Source organism: Pongo pygmaeus, chromosome 2 (genome assembly GCF_028885625.2).
Source record: "Pongo pygmaeus isolate AG05252 chromosome 2, NHGRI_mPonPyg2-v2.0_pri, whole genome shotgun sequence".
Classification (NCBI taxonomy): Eukaryota; Metazoa; Chordata; class Mammalia; order Primates; family Hominidae; genus Pongo; species Pongo pygmaeus.
The window spans coordinates 150,402,061-150,428,458 of NC_085930.1; the positions used below are offsets into that span (position 1 = coordinate 150,402,061).

The following is a 26,398-nucleotide window of genomic DNA, read 5'->3' on the forward strand; positions in this document are numbered from 1 at the left end:
ACCATAAAATGGTGTGTCCACAAACTTGGGATTGATCAGAACTTTACTACAGTACCTTGCCACCCAAGTGGCAAATACACTTCCCCAAATAAGGCATCATTGCTTGTATCATAGCCACAGTCCACAGAAATACCAGTGGCATTATGGAATGCAAAGACCAAGTTCAAAAGTCAAGATGTAATCTTCAAAACAGCTTTATTAGTTGCAAAACAGGAAGTTGCCAGTTATAATCCTGCAATTATTTTATTTGGGGCTTCATCCTGGGGTGACAGCTAAACAATGGAAACCTTTATAGAAAGGTCCCAAGGCCCAAGGTGTGAATCATCAAACACTACATTTTGCCTTCTTAAGTCCTATAATCAAGCAAACAGTTTATGTTCTGGTTTATAAAACTAGGACTTACACAGGAAATTACACACGTTCCTTTTCGATGGAAAGAAGCTATTTTTAACAAGTTAAAAAAATAATTCAACCACAAGGAGAAGGTCTACCAGGGCCTGGCATCCACAGATGAACATTTGAGTAGTGGTTAATCTGATGCCCCCAGAATGTAGAATGCCCACCTGTTCTGGTGGTCCCAAAAGAGGCCAGCAAGTGAAGGATATGGAGAGCCTCTCTGGGGGATGCTGGTTCCATGAAAATTTACACTTGACCTTTGAGTACTGGCCCATTTAGGAAACAGGGCTCTCCTTGGAAGAAATGAGAAGAGGTTTGTCAGCTGCGTTAAGCGAGGAGGTTCCACGCAGACAGACCACATGAGAAAAGGCTAACAGGAGGAAGGTGCCTGGCGTATTAGGCATCTGGAGGGGTGACTTTTGCCGTAGAGCGGTCACTGGGAAAGAGGCTGGAAATGTGACTGAAGAGGCCAGTGGACCCACATGACTGAAAGCCATGAATGCTGAGTTCAGGAGTTAGATTTTCTCCTATGTGCAAAGAGGGAGACATGATGGTTTTGAAGCAGGACAGTAGCATAGTGAGAACTGGGTTTTTGAAAAGCATCTTCGGCAGTTTTGCAGAATGTGCTTTAGAGAGAGGAATAGTTAGAGGATAGGAGACTAGTTATAGGCTTTTTTTTTTTTTAAGTTTAAATGCATTTTATTTTTAGACAACCTATGTGACATGTTTTTTTTTTTTTCTTAAAAAAACAAGGCCTTCACTCCACATAAATCACAGTCAAAATAAATGAAGGGCCCATTTATCTTAAGACCTGGTGTTTTGTGGATGGCAAGCAGCAGCCATTTATGATGATAGGTGATATATTCAAAGTAATTGCCAAATCTGTTAATATTTACCCATTTCTAAACCATTGTTAAAGAAAATCTTATACAGGGTCACACCATCCTCACGGTCGTTCAGAAGAGCAACCATGCCATCAGGATTCATGTTTTCATCAAAAAAGAACTGGTAGTTTTTGAAATTAGCAAGGATGTGCTTGATTTATTCTGCAGCCCTACCATAAAAGGTTTTACTCTTTCTGATCTCTCTCCTTCAAGTTTGCCTTTCATTGATTTCGTGTCATCGTTAATGTACTTCTTTTTTTTGTTTTCTTCTTGAGATAGGAACTCACTCTGTGGCCCAGACTGGAGTGCAGTGGTGTGATCATGACTCACTGCAGCCTTGACCTACTGGCCTCAAGCAATCCACCCACCTCAGCCTCCCAAGTAGTTGGGACCACAGATGTGACCACCATGGCCAACTAATTTTTTTTTGTACAGACTGGGTCTCTTCACGTTGCTCACACTGGTCTCAAACTGGTAGGCTTAAATGATCCTCTCACCTCAGCCTCTCAAAGTGCTGGAATTACAGGCAAGAACCACCTTGCCCCGCTGATGTACTTGTAGGCATCCTTTGTGAAGCTGGTTTCCTGCAAGTGATGGTTCATGACAATATCAACACCAATGATGACTTTGGGTGCTTTGGATACCTTTGCCCTTGGGGCCTTCAGAGGAGGCATTTCCACCAACTAGCAAGTCATCAGTGTTACCCTCTGTCCTGGTGATTATCTTCTCCTCCACTGTCAGGCACAGTCTATCCACAATCTCCCAGATCTCATCAATGTCAGAAGGCTTCTCATCGTGTCTGACGAGGTCCACTGAAGGAAGAGGACAACTGCACTAGCTTAGCAGGATTCTGGAGCGGCGTCGGGAGTCGGGGATGAGAGGGGAGCGGTAGGAAAAGCAGGAAGCTTTTACGCTGGTTCAGGCAAGAGAAGATAAAGCGAGGCTGCAGTGATAGAAAGATGGAGTCTCAATATATTTAGAAGGAAGAGAATTAACAGGACCTAGCAGCCAGTTCAAAGAGGGTGGTGAGAAAGATTCTGAAGTCCAGGACACCTGGGGAAGCTTGGCAATTGACCAAAGAGAAAATGAGAGGAAGCACAAGGCTGGGTGGGTCCATACTGGATCTGTGGAGTGGCTGCCAGGGAAGGCGTGCCATTGTCCTCCTGATCCTCAGGGAGACAGTGGTAGAAGGAAGGATACTTGCACATGAAGTTTCTTCACCAGGTTGCTCCCATTTCAGTGTTTCAGCGACGTATGAAATCCAGAGATAACGCTGGCAAGCGAGGCACTAAAACTGTGTCCTACGTGCCTCTACCACCACTATTTCACAATGCTTCCCAGCCGTCCTCACAATGCTTCTAAGAGATGGGTATTATGATCTCTATTTTGCCAGAGGAAATTTAGATTCAGAGAAGTCAAGTGACTTTCCAAGGAGTTTCATAGCATTTTCTGGAGAGGTTTTAAACCTGGACATTCCGCACATCTACTACACCACCCTGCCTCTTGGGCACAACCAGGCATAGCTATGCCACTGCTAAATTCTCCCAGACAGAGGGGGTAAATTAAAATGGTCATTGTTGGTGAGCTTGTTTTTGTTTCAAAGTAAAGAAATGTAAGATTAGGTAAAAATGGGTTACGGTGAATACAGCTGGAGTGTATCAAGTATTACCAAGACCTGAGCACATACCCACCCTTACTCCAAGGAATTTGTTTTCAACCTAGGGGAAAGAATCCAGTTTTGCTTGAACTTTGGTTAAAGCTCTGGAGCAGGAAGTTCCTGTACTGAGCAATGCCAGCCTTCCTATTATCTAACACGGCCGCCATAACTCATTAGAGGTCTAAATTCTGGAGAGTGGTTTAGACTAGCATTTTCCAAACTGGTTATTTTTCATGGGCAGAGATGACATTGTGACTGTCTTATCATCAGCTGGAGGGAGACTTTGATTGTTTTTGCCATGGGAGTACACGTTGGACCAGGCCATTCACAGGCCTGGAAGTCCCTTCCTCTCCAAGGGCACACATTTGTGCCACACTGGCTAAGTTAGGGATGTAGACTGGCTAAGATGATGTATTTCCTTGCAAAGCTGAGCAGCTGGAAAGGAATTTAGCTTTTGGCTTTCAGCCTTGGCCCTGTTGGTCACCACTGCTTTCTATCATGCCAGAAAGGGGCAAAAAGAAATGGATGCCACTCCGGTCTACAGCTCCCAGCGCGAGCGACGCAGAAGACGGGTGATTTCTGCATTTCCATCTGAGGTACCGTGTTCATCTCACTAGGGAGTGCCAGACAGTGGGCGCAGGTCAGTGGGTGAGAGCACCGTGCGCCAGCCGAAGCAGGGGCGAGGCATTGCCTCACTCGGGAAGCGCAAGGGGTCAGGGAGTTCCCCTTCTAGGGGTGACAGACGGCACCTGGAAAATCGGGCCACTCCCACCCGAATACTGTGCTTTTCCGACGGGCTTAGGAAACGGTGCCCCAGGAGAGTATAGTCCGCACCTGGCTCAGAGGGTCCTACGCCCACGGAGTCTCGCTGATTGCTAGCACAGCAGTCTGAGATCAAACAGCAAGTCGGCAGCCAGGCTGGGGGAGGGGCGCCCGCCATTGCCCAGGCTCGCTTAGGTAAACAAAGCAGCCTGGAAGCTTGAACTGGGTGGAGCCCACCACAGCTCAAGGAGGCCTGCCTGCCTCTGTAGGCTCCACCTCTGGGGGCAGGACACAGACAAACAAAAAGACAGCAGCAACCTCTGCAGACTTAAATGTCCCTGTCTGACAGCTGTGAGGAGAGCAGTGGTTCTCCCAGCACACAGCTGGAGATCTGAGAACGGGCTGACTGCCTCCTCAAGTGGGTCCCTGACCCCTGACCCCCGAGCAGCCTAACTGGGAGGCACCCCCCAGCAGGGGCAGACTGACACCTCACACGGCCGGCCAGCTACTCCAACAGACCTGCAGCTGAGGGTTCTGTCTGTTAGAAGGAAAACTAACAGAAAGGACATCCACACCAAAAACCCATCTGTACATCACCATCATCAAAGACCAAAAGTAGATAAAACCACAAAGATGGGGAAAAAACAGAGCAGAAAAACTGGAAACTCTAAAAACCAGAGTACCTCTCCTCCTCCAAAGGAACGCAGTTCCTCACCAGCAACGGAACAAAGCTGGACGGAGAATGACTTTGACGAGCTGAGAGAAGAAGGCTTCAGACGATCAAATTACTCCGAGCTATGGGAGGATATTCAAACCAAAGGCAAAGAAGTTGAAAACTTTGAAAAAAATTTAGAAGAATGTATAACTAGAATAACCAATACAGAGAAGTGCTTAAAGGAGCTGATGGAGCTGAAAACCAAGGCTCGAGAACTACGTGAAGAATGCAGAAGCCTCAGGAGCCGATGCGATCAAATGGAAGAAAGGGTATCAGCCCTGGAAGATGAAATGAATGAAATGAAGCGAGAAGGGAAGTTTAGAGAAAAAAGAATAAAAAGAAACGAGCAAAGCCTCCAAGAAATGTGGGACTATGTGAAAAGACCAAATCTACGTCTGATTGGTGTACCTGAAAGTGACGGGGAGAATGGAACCAAGTTGGAAAACACTCTGCAGGATATTATCCAGGAGAACTTCCCCAATCTAGCAAGGCAGGCCAACATTCAGATTCAGGAAATACAGAGAACGCCACAAAGATACTCCTCGAGAAGAGCAACTCCAAGACACATAATTGTCAGATTCACCAAAGTTGAAATGAAGGAAAAAATGTTAAGGGCAGCCAGAGAGAAAGGTCGGGTTACCATCAAAGGGAAGCCCATCAGACTAACAGCGGATCTCTCGGCAGAAACCCTACAAGCCAGAAGAGAGTGGGGGCCAATATTCAACATTCTTAAAGAAAAGAATTTTCAACCCAGAATTTCATATCCTGCCAAACTAAGCTTCATAAGTGAAGGAGAAATAAAATACTTTACAGACAAGCAAATGCTGAGAGATTTTGTCACCACCAGGCCTGCCCTAAAAGAGCTCCTGAAGGAAGCGCTAAACATGGAAAGGCACAACCGGTACCAGCCACTGCAAAATCATACCGAAATGTAAAGAACATCGAGACTAGGAAGAGACTGCATCAACTAACGAGCAAAATATCCAGCTAACATCATAATGACAGGATCAAATTCACACATAACAATATTAACCTTAAATGTAAATGGACTAAATGCTCCAATTAAAAGACACAGACTGGCAAACTGGATAAAGACTCAAGACCCATCAGTGTGCTGTATTCAGGAAACCCATCTCACGTGCAGAGACACACATAGGCTCAAAGTAAAAGGATGGAGGAAGATCTACCAAGCAAATGGAAAACAAAAAAAGGCAGGGGTTGCAATCCTAGTCTCTGATAAAACAGACTTTAAACCAACAAAGATCAAAAGAGACAAAGAAGGCCATTACATAATGGTAAAGGGATTAATTCAACAAGAAGAGCTAACTATCCTAAATATATATGCACCCAATACAGGAGCACCCAGATTCATAAAGCAAGTCCTGAGTGACCTACAAAGAGACTTAGACTCCCACACATTAATAATGGGAGACTTTAACACCCCACTATCAACATTAGACAGATCAACGAGACAGAAAGTCAACAAGGATACCCAGGAATTGAACTCAGCTCTGCACCAAGCGGACCTAATAGACATCTACAGAACTCTCCACCCCAAATCAACAGAATATACATTTTTTTCAGCACCACACCACACCTATTCCAAAATTGACCATATACTTGGAAGTAAAGCTCTCCTCAATAAATGTAAAAGAACAGAAATTGTAACAAACTGTCTCTCAGATCACAGTGCAATCAAGCTAGAACTCAGGATTAAGAATCTCACTCAAAACCGCTCAACTACGTGGAAACTGAACAACCTGCTCCTGAATGACTACTGGGTACATAACGAAATGAAGGCAGAAATAAAGATGTTCTTTGAAACCAACGAGAACCAAGACACAACATACCAGAATCTCTGGGATGCATTCAAAGCAGTGTGTAGAGGGAAATTTATAGCACTAAATGCCCACAAGAGAAAGCAGGAAAGATCCAAAATTGACACCCTAACATCACAATTAAAAGAACTAGAAAAGCAAGAGCAAACACATTCAAAAGCTAGCAGAAGGCAAGAAATAACTAAAATCAGAGCAGAACTGAAGGAAATAGAGACACAAAAAACCCTTCAAAAAATAAATGAATCCAGGAGCTGGTTTTTTGAAAGGATCAACAAAATTGATAGACCGCTAGCAAGATTAATAAAGAAAAAAAGAGAGAAGAATCAAATAGATGCAATAAAAAATGATAAAGGGGATATCACCACCGATCCCACAGAAATACAAACTACCATCAGAGAATATTACAAACACCTCTATGCAAATAAACTAGAAAATCTGGAAGAAATGGATAAATTCCTCAACACATACACCCTCCCAAGACTAAACCAGGAAGAAGTCGAATCTCTGAATAGACCAATAACAGGAGCTGAAATTGTGGCAATAATCAATAGCTTACCAACCAAAAAAAGTCCAGGACCAGATGGGTTCACAGCCGAATTCTACCAGAGGTACAAGGAGGAGCTGGTACCATTCCTTCTGAAACTATTCCAATCAATAGAAAAAGAGGGAATCCTCCCTAACTCATTTTATGAGGCCAGCATCATCCTGATACCAAAGCCTGGCAGAGACACAACAAAAAAAGAGAATTTTAGACCAATATCCTTGATGAACATTGATGCAAAAATCCTCAATAAAATACTGGCAAACAGAATCCAGCAGCACATCAAAAAGCTTATCCACCATGATCAAGTGGGCTTCATCCCTGGGATGCAAGGCTGGTTCAATATACGCAAATCAATAAATGTAATCCAGCATATAAACAGAACGAAAGACAAAAACCACATGATTATCTCAATAGATGCAGAAAAGGCCTTTGACAAAATTCAACAACCCTTCATGCTAAAAACTCTCAATAAATTAGGAATTGATGGGACGTATCTCAAAATAATAAGAGCTATTTATGACAAACCCACAGCCAATATCATACTGAATGGGCAAAAACTGGAAGCATTCCCTTTGAAAACTGGCACAAGACAGGGATGCCCTCTCTCACCACTTCTATTCAACATAGTGTTGGAAGTTCTGGCCAGGGCAATTAGGCAGGAGAAGGAAATCAAGGGTATTCAATTAGGAAAAGAGGAAGTCAAATTGTCCCTGTTTGCAGATGACATGATAGTATATCTAGAAAACCCCATTGTCTCAGCCCAAAATCTCCTTAAGCTGATAAGCAACTTCAGCAAAGTCTCAGGATACAAAATCAATGTGCAAAAATCACAAGCATTCTTATACATCAATAACAGACAAACAGAGAGCCAAATCATGAGTGAACTCCCATTCACAATTGCTTCAAAGAGAATAAAATACCTAGGAATCCAACTTACAAGGGATGTGAAAGACCTCTTCAAGGAGAACTACAAACCACTGCTCAAGGAAATAAAAGAGGATACAAACAAATGGAAGAACATTCCATGCTCATGGGTAGGAAGAATCAATATCATGAAAATGGCCATCCTTCCCAAGGTAATTTACAGATTCAATGCCATCCCCATCAAGCTACCAATGACTTTCTTCACAGAATTGGAAAAAACTACTCTAAAGTTCATATGGAACCAAAAAAGAGCCCGCATCGCCAAGTCAATCCTAAGCCAAAAGAACAAAGCTGGAGGCATCACACTACCTGACTTCAAACTATACTACAAGGCTACAGTAACCAAAACAGCATGGTACTGGTACCAAAACAGAGATATAGACCAATGGAACAGAACAGAGCCGTCAGAAATAATGCCACATATCTACAAGTATCTGATCTTTGACAAACCTGACAAAAACAAGAAATGGGGAAAGGATTCCCTATTTAATAAATGGTGCTGGGAAAACTGGCTAGCCATATGTAGAAAGCTGAAACTGGATCCCTTCCTTACACCTTATACAAAAATCAATTCAAGATGGATTAAAGACTTAAATGTTAGACCTAAAACCATAAAAACCCTAGAAGAAAACCTAGGCATTACCATTCAGGACATAGGCATGGGCAAGGACTTCATGTCTAAAACACCAAAAGCAATGGCAACAAAAGCCAAAATTGACAAATGGGATCTAATTAAACTCAAGAGCTTCTGCACAGCAAAAGAAACTACCATCAGAGTGAACAGGCAACCTACAAAATGGGAGAAAATTTTTGCAACCTACTCATCTGACAAAGGGCTAATATCCAGAATCTACAATGAACTCCAACAAATTTACAAGAAAAAAACAAACAACCCCATCAAAAAGTGGGCGAAGGACATGAACAGACACTTCTCAAAAGAAGACATTTATGCAGCCAAAAATCACATGAAAAAATGCTCACCATCACTGGCCATCAGAGAAATGCAAATCAAAACCACAATGAGATACCATCTCACACCAGTTAGAATGGCAATCATTAAAAAGTCAGGAAACAACAGGTGCTGGAGAGGATGTGGAGAAATAGGAACACTTTTACACTGTTGGTGGGACTGTAAACTAGTTCAACCCTTGTGGAGGTCAGTGTGGCGATTCCTCGGGGATCTAGAACTACAAATTCCATTCGACCCAGCCATCCCATTACTGGGTATATACCCAAGGGACTATAAATCATGCTGCTATAAAGACACATGCACACGTATGTTTATTGCGGCATTATTCACAATAGCAAAGACTTGGAACCAACCCAAATGTCCAACAATGATAGACTGGATTAAGAAAATGTGGCACATATACACCATGGAATACTATGCAGCCATAAAAAATGATGAGTTCACGTCCTTTGTAGGGACATGGATGAAATTGGAAATCATCATTCTCAGTAAACTATCGCAAGAACAAAAAACCAAACACCGCATATTCTCACTCATAGGTGGGAATTGAACAATGAGAACACATGGACACAGGAAGGGGAACATCACACTCTGGGGACTGTTGTGGGGTGGGGGGAGGGGGGAGGGATAGCATTGGGAGATATACCTAATGCGAGATGACGAGTTGGTGGGTGCAGCGCACCAGCATGGCACATGTATACATATGTAACTTACCTGCACATTGCGCACATGTACCATAAAACCTAAAGTATAATAATAATAATAATAATAATAATAAAAGGAAAAAAAAAAAAAAAAAAAAAAAGAAATGGATGCCACATGTGATCAGTATCCACATCGTTCATCATTCTGGGCAGTCAACTTATGTTTTCAAACGCATTTTTCTTTGTGAAGAGATTTTACAAATAGAAAAATCATATTTCATCTTGTTCACGAGTGGTCTCAAGGCATTATTAGCAACACCGTACTTGGAAAAGCACTGAACAGTGAGATAAAGTTTCCATAACACGATTGTACTTTACACTCTATTAGTCATTGATTCATTGATTCATTGAACAAACATTTATTAAATACCTACCATGTGCCAGATACTATTCTAGTGTGAATAATGTAGCACTGTTATATCATTCATGACAGCTGTCGTTTGCTATCATTCCCATGCCTTACTTAGATGTAAGGATGAATGAGATTTAGACAAGTTAGGCTTACCCCTAATAAAACCAAAAGATGGGCCAGTGTTCATCCCTCCAACTGTGTTCTAAGGGAAAATAAATCCTGCCTATTTCCCTTTTTTTTTTTTTTTTTTTAAAGACACATTCTTGCTCTGTCATCCAGGCTATGCGGTGGTGCAATCTCAGCTCACTGCAATGTTTGCCTCCCGGGTTCAAGCAATTCTCCTGCCTTAGCCTCCCAAGTAGCTGGAACTACAGGCACATGCCACAATACCCGGCTAATTTTTGTATTTTTAGTAGAGATGGGTTTCACCATGTTGGCCAGGCTGGTCTCAAACTCCTGACCTCAAGTGATCTGCCCTTCTTGGCCTCCCAAAGTGCTGGGATTACAGGCATGAGCCATGATGCCCAGCCAATCCTATCTGTTTCATCCAACAACCCAGCAGATTAGATTCATGTCCAAAGAAACCAATCAAATCCTTTTTTTAAAAGCATACTTTCTACTCTTTTTCCCCAACCAGCAACCTAGGAAGGCCTGATGTCCAAATTTATCTCCTTTTCCTGAAAACTAAGTTTTCCCTCCAGGCTTGAAAACTTATGCTTGATTATCCTTGACTCTGTTCTCTTCCTTGCTCTAACCACGCTAGTTAACATTCACTTAATGTCAGCTTCATAAGGGCAGGGATTTTTGTCTCTTTTGTTCTCCGTTGGGTCCCTGGCACCTACAACCCTGCCTGACACATAATAGGAGCTCGAAAATATTTGTTAAATGGTGAAGGAATTCAAGTCTTGTCTAGCTCCAGGGTTAGGCTCTTGATGGTGGACATGGTGGACAAAATTAGTGTATAGTTAAATGATCCTTTAAAATTCCGTAATTTGCCCATACATTACAATATCTAGGCATATTATCTCTAAGTCCCACACAGTTTCTTCCCCAGTTTTGGAACAGATCACTTGGTCTTTCTTCAGTTGGGTCCAGATGAAGTAGTTGGTTAGTGTTTAGGGGGCACATATAACTCTAAACACTTGTAGGCCCCCAGAAAAAGGTTTGAACTTGGGACTGCCAATTCCGATTTCCCATCTCATACTTACTGAGTGGATGAGCCCGCATTATGCCTGTGATTATTTCTTTTCCTCCATTCCCTTCTTGTATTTTTCTTTGCCAAACTCAACTTGAACTGACATAAATTAAATGTGGACCTGATGTTGTTTCCCAGCACTGACAATAGACTTTACAAAAGCTGTGTCAACTGACAAGGGTGAACCAACTCCAGGATCCCTGAGTCCAGTCATGAATTCTACAAAGGCAGGATGGTTCTTTCTCCTTCAGATTTTCTCTTTTAAAACTCAAAAAGGTAACAGCTTTTCAGGCTCCTTTAAAGGGCTGAATTCCTTCATAAGAACTATCACTTCCCCTAGATCAGTGGGCAACTCATTCATCTTCTTCCAGGAAATTTCTAAATACATCAGTTTTCCTCTTCAAAGTAAAGGCAACAGTCTAAATCTTAGATGGAATTTCCTTTCATGCAGAGTAATTTTGGGCTTCTTGTTCTAAAGAAGGAAGGATGTACTGAGTATAAAACAAGGACTTTAAAAATTATATATACAGTATTTCCTTGACTATACTGCAAATGCATCTACTCACACAAGTCCAGTAAAGTACAATCTAAAAGAGTAAAGTCAGCTTAGCTGGTGACAAACAGGGGAACTATTGTCTAAAAATAATAAAATACTTTGATTTTCTTATAGGAATCAAGAAGAAAATTGAAGGTCTGATGGAAACTGGTCCTTGGTTAGTGAAGTTGCATTTGGCAGACAATGGCATAGATGGAAAAGGAAAAGAAGGAGAAAATGGTTTATTGGAATTCATTCAAACTTTAACATGGTAAGTAGCAAGTTAAGAGGCTTTATTTGTTCACCTTTTAAAACTAAGTGCTTGAATTAAATCATGGGGATAATTATTTAACTGCACCTTTTTAGCAGTTTCCAGTGAGATTTTTCAGCTCTGAGAGCCAAGCAGTGACTCATCTTGGTCTTGGTACCTAACGTGGCAAACAGTTGTGTGTGGACCATAAAGCAGTCTCAAAGACCTCACTAGAAGCCCCATTTTAAGAAGTTGGCAACTGAGGAAAAACAGGAAGTATGACCTCCCAATTTTTCTTTCTTAAAGTCAGGATATAATGTAAAATGTAATCAATGTGACCTGAGGAAGAAGGGCGGCCTGCTCAGGAGTGAACACTCTTTTGCGTTTGATTACAAAGTTGTCCCAGCCTCCTCAGGCAGAAGGACACAGCTATTCTCAAAAGCTTCTCAAAAACAGGATATTTCCTTGCCATGTTTGTCTTGAGAATCTTAGACATTTCCCTGTCCGGGCCTACTGAGTCCACATCCCCAGTGGGCCAAGTAGGATTTGCAGCTACTGTAGAAAAAGCTTGCTGGATGGAAACAACTCCAAGATATATAGTTTCAGGTAGTCGATAGTGACAGCACCATGGGGACAGTCAAGGGCAACAGAACACAGCCAAGGCTGGAGGCTTGAGGGCTTGATGGATGGCTGCTTAGTGTTATTATTACTACTTTTATTTTTATTTTTGAGACACGGTCTTGCTCTGTCGCCCAGGCTGGAGTGCAGTAGTGCGATCTCTGCTCACTGCAACCTCCACCTCCCTAGTTCAAGCAATTCTCCTGCGTCAGCCTCCTGAGTAGCTGGGACTACAGGCGTGTGCCACCACACCCAGCTAATTTTTACATTTTTAGTAGAGACGGAGTTTCACCATGTTGGCCAGGCTGGTCTCAAACTCCTGACCTCAAGTGATCTGCCCACCTCAGCCTCCCAAAGTGCTGAGATTATAGGTGTGAGCCACTGCACCCGGTCTACTTATTATTTTAGAAGAAAAGTATTCCTTCTCTGTCTGGGCATGGTGGCTCACACCTGTAATCCCAGCACTTTGGGAGGCCAAGGTGGACAAATTACTCGAGGTCAGGAGTTTGAGACCAGCCTGCCCAACATGGTGAAACCGCATCTCTACTAAAATACAAAACAATTAGGTGGGCATGGTGGCAGACACCTGTAATCCCAGCTACTCGGGAGGCTGAGATAGGAGAATCACTTGAACCCAGGAGGCAGAGGTTGCAGTGAGCCAAGATCATGTGCACTCCAGCCTGGGCAACAGAATGAGACTTCATCATGAAAGAAAGAATGGGAAGGGAAGGGGAGGGGAGGGGAGGGGAGAGGAGGGGAGAGGAGGGGAGGGGAGGGGAGGGGAGGGGAGGGGAGGGGAGGGGAGAGGAAGGGAGGGGAGGGGAGGGGAGTGGAAGGGAGGGGAGGGGAGGGGAGGGGAGGGGAGGGGAGGGGAGGGGAGGGGAGAGGAGGGGAGGGGAGGGGAAGGGAAGGGAATCTTCTCTAATATACTTATTCAGGAAGGATGGGAAGATTTTCAACTTTAATAGCTTCTCTGCTTTTTCTATAATAATCCTATTAATAAGCTTCATTTCATTGCCCTTTTAATACAATGCTGATTTAATATATTGCTGATATATTATGCTTTTAGTATATTGCTAAAATTTTGTTAAGGATTTTTGCATCTATGCTCATGAAGCATATTAGTCTGTACTTTTCTTTCTTTTTTTTTTTTTTTTTTGAGATGGAGTCTCGCTCTGTTGCCTGGGCTGGAGTGCAATGTCATGATCTCGGCTCACTGCAACCTCTGTCTCCGGGTTCAAGGGATTCTCCCACCTCCGCCTCCCAAGTAACTGGGACTGCAGGTGCGGATCACCATGCTTGGCTAATTTTTTGTATTTTTAGTAGAGGTGGGGTTTCACCATGTTGGTCAGGCTGGTCTTGAACTCATGATCTCAAGTCATCTGCCCAGCTAGGCGTGAGCTACCACACCCAGCTGTACTTTTCTTTTCTTGTAATATCTTTGTCTGGCATTAAGATCAGGGTAATTCTGGCTTTACAGAATGAGCTAATAAGTATGCCCCTCTCTTCTATTTTATGAAATAATTTGTGTAGCACTGGCATTATCTCACCCTTAAATATTCAGTAGAATTATCAGTGAAAACATCTGGACCTGGAGCTTTCTTTATGGGAAGGTTTTTAACAACAAATTCAATTTTTTTTTTTTTTTTTTTTTTTTTTTTGAGACGGAGTCTCTCTCTGTCACCAGGCTGGAATGCAGCGGTGCAATCTCAGCTCACTGCAACCTCCGCCTCCCAGGTTCAAGTAATTCGCCTACCTCAGGCGTAAGCCACCATGCCTGGTCTAAATTCAATTTCTTTAACAGATATAAGGCTATTCTGGATATTTTATCTTGAGTAAAGCTTTAGTAGTTTGTGTCCTTCAAGAAATTTATTTCATCTAATTTGTCAGATTTATTGGCATAAAGTTCTTCATAATATTTTCTTAACGATCCTTTTAATGTCTGTAGCATCTATAGTGATGTCTCCTTTTTCATTCTTGGTATTGATTACTTGTGTTTTCTCTTTTTCTGATTGATCTGGTTAGAAATTTATTAATTTTATTGATCTTCTCAAGAAACCACTCTTGATTTTCACTACTGTTTTTCTGTTTTTAACTTTATTGATTTCATCTCTTGTCTTTATTACTTCCTTTATTCTGCTTACCTTGGGTTTAATATGCTCTTCTCTGTCTAGATTATTAAAGTGAAAGCTTAAGTTATTGATTTTAAATCTTTTAATTTTTCTAATATAAATGTTTATATTAGCACTAAGCACTGCTTTTATTGTATCCTGCAAATTTCAATATGTTAAATTTTCATTTCATTCAGTTCAAACTATTTTCTAATGTTCCTTTTCATTTCATCTCTAACCTACGGGTTATTTAGAACAGCTCTGTTTAGTTTCCACATATGTGTATATTTTTTCAGATATCATTCTGTTTTAATCAAGAGGTTAAGAATCTCTTGATTCTTAATTAAGTTCTGCTGTGGTTGGAAAACATACTTGGTGCAATGGCATGATCTTGGCTCACTGCAATCTCCGTCTCCCGGGTTCAAGTGATTCTCTCACCTCCACCTCCCAAGTAACTGGGACTACAGGTCCCATGCCTGGTGTAGTCATGTAGTCCCAGCTACTTGAGAGGCTTAGGTGGGAGGATTTCTTGAGCTCAAGAGTTTGAGATCAGCCTGGGCAACATAGCAAGATCTCATCTCTAGCGGAAAAAAGGAACACACTTGTTTTATTTCTTTTATGGCCCAGATCTGATCTATCTTGGTAAATGTTCCATGTGCATGAGAAAAGAATGTGTATTCTGCTGTTACTGGATTGAATGTCCCATAAATGTCAATTAGGTCAAGTTGGTTGGCAGTGTTATTGAAGTCTTCTATATATGTACAAATTTTTACATGTTCTATCAATTATTGAGAGAGGGGAAAATTGTGATTTTGTTTATATCTCCTTGTAGTTTAATCAGTTTTTGCCTCATGTATTTTGAAGCTCTGCTTTTAGGTACATAAACATTTTTGATTGTTGTGCCTCTTGATGAATTGACACTCATCATTATGAAATGGTCTTCTTTATCCTTGGTAATGCTCCCTACTTTGACTGATATTAATATAGCCACTACAGGTTTTTTTAAATGAATATTTACATAATTTATCTGTTTTCATCCTTTGGTTTTAACCTATCTGTGTTTTTATATTGAAATTGGGTTTCTTATAGACAGCATACAGCTGAGAGCTTCTTTTTTTATCCATTTGACAATCTTTGTCTTTTAATTGTTTAGACCATTATATTTAATGTGATTATCTTTATGGTTTGTTTGGGTTTTAATCTATCATCTTGCCATTTGTTTTCTATTTGTCTCATCTGTTCTTTGTTCCTTTTAAACTAGTTTTCTGTTGCTTTTTGGATTAAGTAACGTTTATAAATCCATTTTTAAATCTTTTATTGGTTCGTGAGCTATACCTCTTAGTCTTTTTTTTTTCTAGTGGATGCTCTAGTGTTTACAGCCTTCACCTTTAACTTATTACAGTCTACCTTCAAATAATGTTATACTACTTCACTTATAGTATAAGAATCTTACAACAGTATACTTCCATTCTCTTCCTACCCTTTATGTTTTTGTAGTCATATATTTTACCTTTACCAGTGTTATAAATCCAAGGATATATTATTATTATGTCTAGTTTAAGCAGTTGTTTTTTTTAATAAGGGGGGAGTTTTTTATGTTTATTCACATATTTACCATTTCTGGCATTCTTTATTCCGTTGGCTATATTCACCTTTCTATGTGATATCATATTCTTTTGTCTAAAGGACTTACTTTATACATTTCTTGTAATCCTGGTCTACTGGCGATGAATTCTCTAAGCCTTTGTATATCTAACAAGTCTATGTTGCCTTCATTTCTAAAGTTTTTTTTTTGTTTTTTTTTTTTTTTTTTTTTTTTTTTGGCTGGATACAAAATATTTGATTGATAGTTAATTTTTTTTTTTTTTTTTTGAGATGGAGTCTCGCTCCTGTCACACAGGCTGGAGTGCAGTAGCACAATCTCAGCTCACTACAACCTCCACCCCCTGGGTTCAAGTGATTCACCTTCCTCAGTCTCCTGAGTAGCTGGGATTACAGGCGTGTGCCACCATACCTGGCCAATTTTTGTATTCTTAGTAGAGGCAGGGTTTCACCATGTTGGCCAGGCTGGTCTCGAACTCCTGACCTCAGGTGATCCACCTGCCTTGGCCTCCCAAAGTACTAGGATTACAGGTGTGAGCCACCACTCCCAGCAGACAGTTTATACTTTTAAGATGTTGCTCCACTATCTTCTGCTCGTATTGTTTCTGAAGAGGCACCACTATCTTCTGCTTGTATTGTTTCTGAAGAGACATCATTTTTATCTCTATTCTTTTGTATATAATTTGTTTTTAATTCCTCTGTATGCTTTTTTCCTTCTTCTTTTTTGAGACAGAGTCTCACTGTCACCCAGGCTGGAGTGCAGTGACGTGATCTTGGCTCACTGTAACCTCTGCCTCCCTGGTTCAAACAATTTTCGTGCCTCAGCCTCCCAAATACCTGGGACTACAAGCATGCAATCAATATGCCCAGCTAAATTTTTTTCGTATTTTTAGTAGAGATGGGGTTTCGCCATGTTGCCCAAGCTAGTCTCAAGCCCCTGGCCTCAAGTGATCCACCCACCTTAGCCTCCTAAAGTGCTAGGCTTACAGGTGTGAGCCACCGTGCCCAGCCTCTGGCTGCTTTTAAGACTTTCTTTTTATCACTGGTTTTCAGCAATTTAAGTATGACATGCTTAGTGTGACTTTTTTCTTGTTTTTTCAGATTGGAGTTTGTTGAACTTCTTAGATCTATGCGTTTGCAGTTTTCATCAAATTTAGAAAATTTTAGACCACTCCTTTTCAAGTATTTTTTTTCTATCACTCCTGTCTTTTATTCTTCTGAAACTCTAATTATATATATATATTAGGCTACTTGATTTTGACCCACAGCTAAATGATGTTGTATTCTTTTTTTTTTTTTTCCGGTCTTTTTGTCCTCTGCATTTCACTTTGGGTAGTTTCTGTTGCTATGTCTTCACATATTGTCTACAACATCTACTATGTTGCAAAGTCCATCCAATGTGTTTTTCTTATCTCAGACATTGTACTTTTTAATTTCTGAAAGTTCAATTTAAGTCTTTTTTTTTTTGAGACAGAGTATCGCTCTGTCACCCAGGCTGTAGTGCAGTGGCGTGATCTCAGCTCGCTGCAATCTCCACCACCCAGGTTCAAGCAATTCTCCTGCCTCAGCCTTCCAAATAGCTGGGATTACACGCACTCGCCACCATGCCTGGATAATTTTTGTATTTTTAGAGATGGGTTTTCACCATGTTGGCCAGGCTGGTCTTGAACTTGAAATATTTTGCACAGATGAATTAAAAAGGCACCACCTCTGGCCAATGAGTCAGAGGAAGTTCCCCTTCCAGGTCCATGCTTTGGAGCCCAGCATTTGGCAAGCAGAACTCTGTTGGATTTCAGCCCCTCTTACCCTCTTGGAAGGCACCTTGTGCAGGGCACAAGCACTTAACCATGTGGGTGGCCCTGGTCACAGCTGACGTGTAGTGAATGCTCCATCAAACCTTAGCTCATGTGAGGCTGCATGGTGTAGTGGTGAGATCCAAAGCCTCTGGAGTCGACCTAGATGTAGAATCGTTGAGTTATGAAGTTTGTCCTCCTCACTTCCTGCCCTCCTTCTGTGGACACTCTCTTCTGCCTCACATCCCTGCTGTCCACTCATTTTGTCTGAAGACACTGCACACAACCAGGCAGTTCAGGAAGCCAAGGCTGGTCAAATCCTGACTAGGCCGATTGTTTCCTCAAGAGCAAGACCTTTGAGAGAGTCTGGCAGGACGATTCAGCTCTGGCCTTGCATTCCGGCTGCTGAATCAATGGAAAATACATGCAATGAGCGAGAAAGTAGCCTCATATTCAATGTGGACCCTAACTGAAATTTCATACCTGCAGCCCATGGTAAGGGCTTGAAATTGTTTTATTGATAGTCATATAACTTCTTTCAGAGCGGAGGCCATGTGTCAAACCTCTCTTAATCCCTGCAGTGCTAGGTACATAATATGCATGTAATAAGTATGCACTCAATATACCATCAGCGGCATTGCATTTGCAAAATGGTTTCATAGAAATGGCTTCATTCTGTTTTCACTACAACCTTATGAAATAGGCAGAACAGCCTTTTTCAGGCCAGTTTTATAGATGAAGAGGGTGAGGGCACATAGCCTGCCGTCATCACATGATCTGACACATGATTTGACAAGGGGTTGAAGCTGGCCAGGAGTCCAGGCCTTTGCCCAGATTTCTTATTCACTCATGATGCCAGAGAGTCCCAAAGACCAGTCAGCAGTCCAGTGCAAATTTCCCGTGGTGGCACATGCCTGAATTCTAGCTACTTGGGAGGCTGAGGCACAAGAATTGCTAAAATCGGAAGATGGAGGTTGCAGTGAGCCAAGATTATGCCACTGCACCCCAGCCTGGGTGACACAGCGAGACCCTGTCTCAAAAAAAATTTTTTTTCAATAGTCCTCAAAGAAATTACAAACATAATGACAGTAGAGTTTACTTTTCATAAAACTAAAGTTATTTGATTTAAAGAGCTATCCTTTGTTTTCAGACTATGCCCTTCCTAATTTGATGTAAAAATGTTTGCTCATTTACAGTGTTGATAGTTGTTATTTCTTGACATACTAAAAGTTGCCAAACCTTTGTCTGCCCCTCTAAACTTTTGGACATTTGCTGGTATGTAAAATCTAAACCAGGAAGTCCTGCATTACATTATATCATACCATATCTTTTGAGTAAATAAACAAATTAAGGACTTAAAGCAACCAAAAATCCTTATTGTACCAACTTACCTAGGAGAAGTATCCAAACTAGAGAGAATAGATTGGTAAAAATTGATTTCGGGGTGTCTTTGGTCTCACATTGGGCCAATGCATCATCTTGGGTTTGGGGTTGGGGGAGGGGTTTAAAAAGAGAGATCATTCTCCAAAATAACTGGATTGAGGTTCTTTGAGTAACAATGCTTGACACGATGCCTGTGTGTGTGTGTGTGTGTGCGTGTGTGTGTGATTTTCTTTTGACAGCCTGATCAAATACTCTGCCCACTTAAAGGAAATTGACCTTGGAAACAATGTTCTGGGAGAAATGGCTGCTGCTAACATACTTGAAGCGCTGAGAGCCAGAAAGACAGGTAGAGTGTTTTCAGGTTATGTGTTTCCCCTCCACCTGCCCACAGCCACTCACTCCTAAACGCTGTACTACTCACAACTTGCTCCGCTTTTTCCATTTAAGTAACTGGCCTGAACTATGCAATGACCAGGAACACTGTCACAGGCCAGCCAGCATCGTGTCAATTTTCCCGGTGATTTGCACAGAGTTCAAGAATTTCTAGGATGTCATATGTAGCCTTCGATCTAAGTAATGCATGTTTTTAAAGGGAAATTTTCTCTATTGCTTTTTTTCTGTCTTGATCCTCTCATCCTTGCCTGTTCTCGAAGAAATGCTTCTCCCACTCTCCATTCTCCTCTTAGCCCAACCTGCAAAGAGGTCTCCAGATATCAATTGGAAAACTCAAGTAACACCCCCCATGAAATTTTGGTGTGCTTTCTGGATCATCAAATGATGATTAAATTGTGATCAGCATAGGGAGAGCAGTAAGTCTTTTATGATCCTGCAATCCTTTGAAAAGGAGAGAATCACATGTGGAAGGAGTTGGTTCCTATGGCCACTCCTGCCCTCTCCATCGCCAGCATGCATGACTGGAATTAATGACAGCTGCTTGCCCTGCTAATGCAGAGGAGGTGAAGAAATGTCATTTTAAATGAAGCTCAATGGAAGACTTCATAAACAGATTTGAAAATGCAAATTCAACCTTAAGAAAAGTAGAAAGAACTCTTGGTATTTACTGGGCAGGTCAAGTGGAGAGAATTAAGCAGTCCAAGCATCTGTCTCTACCATTTCCTCAGAATGGTCTTAGAGACATAGCATAATCATAGATTGCATTTTTCTTTTAATGCTCTAGAGTTTTAGATAGAAGAATTATAATGATATTACTGTATATTGTATTGACATTTTTAAAACTAAAACTCCTACATTTTTTACAGCCAGTCAAGTGATTCCATGATGTTTAAATTATCCCTTTATTTTAGAGAAACAGAATATCTACTTTCTATTCCATTAGAGTTGAATTCAATTTCAGCAGAATTACTCTGTTAAATTTAGTTCAAATATAGCTTTAAGCTTGATAAACTGAAGGCAGGTTAATGCTTTCATTTTGTTTTTCCTGGCACCATAGTAACTTTTTCATTATACATTGAGGGAGAAGATGTTACAAGTCTACAGGCAGTCTCGTGACCATGACTATAGTGAATGCTAATGACAATCAGTCTCAGATGACTTGATGGAAAATGATTATCTCTGAGTACGTATTTGGAGCTGGAAAACATCATGCTTTGCTTAGTAAATGTTTTAATTTGCATAAATGAGAAGATAATTATGAAATATCCACCTGAAAATACAAATACTCACTTAGAAGGCATTAAAAAGTAATTTATAGTTCAAGAAATCTTTTTTTCAAATATAGTAATATATATCATGAGTAGCCTTAATGCATCCCTCTCTTGAGCTGAAATAATTACGGTGTTTCTGATGGAACGCTTCAATTGGATTGTTAGTTTGAACACCAAGAAGATTCCTCAAAACAGGGTTAACTGGTTGGGTTTTATAGGGAAAATCTCTTCCCATTCAGCCCTAATGGCATCATTTTAAACATTAAAAGCAATTAGTAGTATTACTGATTATAGAACTAATGTTCTTCAATTGATTGTTTCTTAACATTTGCAAGTTAACAAGCTCATTTCCAATTCTAATTCTAATTCGTTCATGAAATCCAAATTAACAGCCTGAGGTCACTTACTTGGCTATCAAGGAGATCTTAATGACCTGCCTTTAATGATGGACTAGGCCCAATGAAATCTTCCTCAGAAACATTAGCAAGCTCATTTCATTAAAAAAAAGAAAAATAGCTAGCAAAACAATAAGCTGTTATCCTGTCTTACTGCTTTTTCACTAATAAGAAAACAGAGTACTGATGGAACATTTCATTTATTCATTCTTATTTCTTTCAATATATATTTGTTAAATGCCTATCACGTGCCAGGCCCTGTTCTGGGCCTGGTAGGAGGAGAGTCATGAATTCCTGCCTTCATGAGGCATATATATGATTGTATATCTGATGGGGATCATACTTAGAGGAAAAATAAAGCAAATGGGGGGGGTAAAGTGTGTGTCAGCGCATGGGGGTTGCCATCTTAGGGTAGCTAGGGAAGGCTTTGCTGAGAAGGGACACTTGAGTAAAGACCTAAAGTAGTGATGGAGCAGGCCATGTGAATATCTGAGAGATGAGCATTCTGGCTAGAAGGAACAGCAAGTGCCAAGGCCTTAAGGTAGGAGCCTCCTGGTATGTTCAGTAAAGCAGCCAGCATGGCTGAATGGAGTGAGCTAGAATGGGAGAGTCAGAGGACAAACAATTTGAGGTGCAAGTATGCAGAGCAGAAAGCCTTCTAGACCCTTGTGAGGACTTTCGGGTGTACCTGTTGACATGGAAAGGCTTTTGAGAATGATAAACCTAGAAGTAACTTGATGTAACCCACATTTTAACAGGATTGCTTCAGCTCTATGTTAAAAATAGACTATAGGGGAGGCAAGGGCAGAACAAGGATTCTAGTTAGGGAGTTTTCTCTGGGAAAACTACACAGAGCCTTTCAGCAGACCCAGAACACCCAGCAAGGTGGAAAATGTGGGTTGGGGAGAAGCTACAAAGATGATAATTAAGGAAAATTGTATACATTGAGCAGTTGAAACTCAGTCCTTACTACCACCCCAGGCTTGTCTGCCCTGCTTCCAGAAGGCTGACAGCCATGTAGAAGATTGGGGTATTCCTTGAGAAATTGAATAGCCCTAGAAAAAGAAATTCTAGATGCTGACAGCTGGCCATCTCCTCACCATTCAAAGAAGGCTAGCAGGTCAGCAAGCCCTGAACATACATGACAGCTGCCCATCAGCCTTTGTATGTCTTATGCTTCGTTGTGAACAGATACCTGAGAACCTCCAGACACTTGAGGCAAGTCTCCAACACGAGAGACCAACCCTGAAACAGAGGGAATGAAGGAACCCTGAAGATACAGAAACAATGCAGAAAACTAAAGAAAAACAAAAAAAGCTATAACATTATAGCATTCTGAATGGAAGAAAAGATAAGGCATCCATAAAAAGGGAATGGGGTACTATGAAAAAAGAACAATTACAAAATAAGAAAAAGTTTTTGGACAGTAAAAAAGATAGACAAAATAAAATATTCTGGGGGGGGAAAAAAAGGTAGACAGATGAAATCAAGAAGGTCAGCCCTCTGCTCCTCCAGTTCGACAGACAGCTGCATTTTCTCATGCAGCGCCAACTGCGCCCCTCAGACACCAGCGTGAAGGTGAAGGCCAGAATAAACAGATGTATCCACAGTGGGCCCTGGTCACCAGAGCTGCTTTTAACTCTGGCAAAGTGGATGTTGTCACCATCAATGACCCCTTCATTGACCACAACTACATGGCCTACATGTTCTAGTATGAGCATGTTCCAGTATGAACAAGGCCAAGTTCCACATGACCTCCAAGGAGTAAGACCCCTGGACCACCAGTCAGAGCAAAGAGGACGAAAGAGACCCTCAGCTGCTGGGGAGTCCCTGCTGCACTCAGTCCCCCACCACACTGAGACTCCACCCTGAAGAGGGAAGGGCTGGGGAACCCTGCTTTGTTGTGTACCATCAACAAAGTCACCTGTATTCAGCCCCCACCCCACCCCCCAAAAAAGAAAGAAAGCTTCAGAAGTGAAACAAAAGGTAAGAAGATGAAAAATTGGTGAGAAAGTATAAGAGACAGAGGATCAACCTACGAACATCAGTGTCTAACTAAGAGTTTTCAGAAAGAGAAAACAGAGAAAAGTGAAGACAGGGAATTATCAAAGGAATAAATAAAGAACTTTCCCAGAACCAAAGAACATAAATCTGCAGGTTGAAAGAGCCCATTGGGTGTCCAGCACAGGGAAATACAAAAAGTATATCATGATGGCATTCAGAACACTAGGAATAAAAAGGGGATCCTAACAACTAACTAAAAGAAAACAATTTACATCCAAAGGACTGGGAATTAGAATGACATCAGACTTCGTAACTAGAAGCTAAGGGCAACAAAGTGCTACTGTGACAATTCTATGAGAAGTCTATACATTCCCAACTTCTAACCATGTATGAGGCCAAAATAAAGATGTTTTCAACATGCAAGCATTCCAAACATGTGCTTCCTCTGAGTCTATTCTTAGGAAACTTCCAAAGAACATGCTTGAGCAAAATGAGAAAATAAACCAGGAAGACAGGCCAGGCGCAGTGGCTCATGCCTGTAATCCCTGCACTTTGGGAGGCTGAGGCAGGCGGATCACTTGAGGTCAGGAGTTCGAGACCAGCCTGGCCAACTTGGCAAAAACCCCTCTCTACTAAAAATACAAAATTAGCCAGGCATGGTGGTAAACACCTGTAAGCCCAGTTACTCAGGAGGGTAAGGCAGGAGAATCACTTGAACCGACGAGGCGGAGGTTGCAGTGGGCCGAGATCGCACCACTGCACTCCAGCCTGGGCAATAGAATGAGACTGTCTCAAAAAAATAAATAAATAAAAATAAAATAAAATAAACCACAAAAGAACGCCAAGTTCAGAAATCGGAAGGCCCAATACAGGACAGTAAAAAAGGGAGTCCCAGATGATGGTTGAGGTAAATCCAAATTGGAGCAGAAAAGTAGAAGACTTTGGAAAGGAGAAAGACTTGGTTAAAAACTGAACTTACAGAGCATGTGAAATACTTAAGTATTTTGTCAGCTGAGGTCAGGAGCTCGAGACCAGCCTGGCCAACATGATGAAACCCCCATCTCTACTAAAAATACAAAAATAAAAAACAAAAAATAAATGCTTAGGTATTTTGAAAGAAATATTGATAAGTGTATGAGAAATGACAAAAACCTGTGGGAAAATATTTAGAATAGGTACACAGAAAACTCTGCAAATGAAAAAACAGGCAATTATTAACTTAGACAAAAGATAGATATACAATGAAATATGTACAAAAATATACCAATGAATACACCAAGTGTTGATTTAACTAAAAATTGTGATATATCTTTATTGGGAGGCTTGGTGAGAGGAAGTTACAAAAGTCAATATGTAAAATTTTAAATGGAAATATCAAGAAATAATATAATAAGCACTTTGTTTAAAATCAGGCAGTAAATATCATGAAAAACTGCTGAATAAGTTGAAAGTGGCTGCCTCTGCAGAAGAGGACTTGGGGCCACGTGCAGTGGCCTACACCTGTAATCCCAGCACTTTGGGAGGCTAAGGTGGGAGGATCACTTGAGCCCAGGAGTTCGATACCAGCCTGGGCAACCTAGGGAGACCCCATCTCTAGAAGAAGAAGAAGAAGGAGAAGGAGAAGGAGAAGAAGAAGGAGAACGAGGAGGAGGAGGAGGGGAGGAGGAGGAGGAGGGGGACGAAGAAGAAGAAGACGATAAGAAAAGAAAGAAGGAAGGAAGGAAAGAAAGAGAGAAAGAGAGAGAAGAAAGAAAGAGAGAGAAAGGAAGGAAGAAAGAAAAAGAAAGAAAGAAAAAAGAAAGAAGAAAGAAAGAGAAAGAAAGAAAAGGAAGGAAGGAAGAAAGAAAGAAAGAAAGAAAGAAAGAAAGAAAGAAAGAAAGAAAGAAAGAAAGAAAGAAAGAAAGAAAGAAAGAAAGAAAGAAAAAGAAAGAAAGAAAATAAATTGGTCTGTTGCCCAGGCTGGAGTCCAGTGGCATGATCTTAGCTCACTGTATCCTTGAACTTCTGGGCTCAAGTGATCCTCCTACCTCAGCCTCCCAAGTAGTTAGGACTACAGGCATGTGCCACCATGCCTGGCTAATTTTAAATTTTTTGTAGAGGTTAGGTCTTGCCATTTTTCCCAGGCTGGTCTTGAACTCCTGAAACCCAAAGTGCTAGGATTGCAGGCATAAGCCACTAGCCACTGCACCCAGCTAAAAATATTTTTAAAGAGAGAATTGAAAAGTGCCTAGCTTTCTCACCATGTAATTTGTTGTTATATAACTCCAGGTCAATACCTAATGCTAGCTTAAATCATCTTAGTTTCCACAAAAGAAGAGGAAGTCTCATACACTTGGGATATGCTTCACTGAAGAATGAGTGAATTTTATAAGTGGAAAATAAGTATAAAGGATGACTGAAAGTGTGGCGTCCAGGAAGCATAACAGTCTTTTGTGAGCTTAGGTGACACATGAATCCTCTGAAGTCTCAGCTGGCCTCCATTCCACACTCCTGGCCCCATTTCAAATGGTCTGTAGCATATGAAACACCTCACAGCCTTTGCCGTGCATCCCACACTCCCTCCTTGCCTCAGTGGTCAAGACTTTGACCTTTGTTTTCCTACTGAAGGCTTTGCCTTCCCCTGCTTTGGACCTGTCCTCTTTATATTTCTAACTCCAAGAAATATAGAAAATATTGTTTTTCTCCTTGACCATGATTTATACCTGTTTCCGATTAAATACTACATCATATAGAGATAGTGTTTGGCTACAGGTAACAGAACCAGCTACAGTGCCCTACACAGGTGGAAGAGGACTGGGCAGGTGCAGCTACTGCACCACATCATCAACGTCCCAGATTCCTTCTCTCCTTCTCCACCATCGCTTCAGCAAGTGGCCCTTATCCTCATGGCTGCAAGGTGGCTGCCACATCTGTGACCTCTCATCTCCAATCCAGACCAGAAGAAGGAGAAGAAAGGACAAGGAGGAAGTGCTAGTATCTCATTTCTGGCCCATTCTTTTTTTTTTTTTTTTTTTTTTTGAGACAGAGTTTCGCTCTTGCTGCCCAGGCTGGAGTGCAATGGTGTGATCTTGGCTCACTGCAACCTCCACCTCCTGGATTCAA

At 41.3% G+C, this 26,398-nt stretch overlaps 1 protein-coding gene across 1 annotated transcript in view; it reads left to right on the forward strand.

Moving 5' to 3' along the window:
- Positions 1-26,398, forward strand: part of LOC129032625 (uncharacterized) — a 79,100-nt gene that overhangs the window by 50,170 nt on the left and 2,532 nt on the right. The window contains exons 9-10 of the mRNA XM_054480203.2: positions 11,612-11,747; positions 19,473-19,579. Of these exons, the coding sequence (XP_054336178.1) occupies positions 11,612-11,747; positions 19,473-19,579 (243 nt within the window). The remainder of the gene's footprint in view (positions 1-11,611; positions 11,748-19,472; positions 19,580-26,398) is intronic.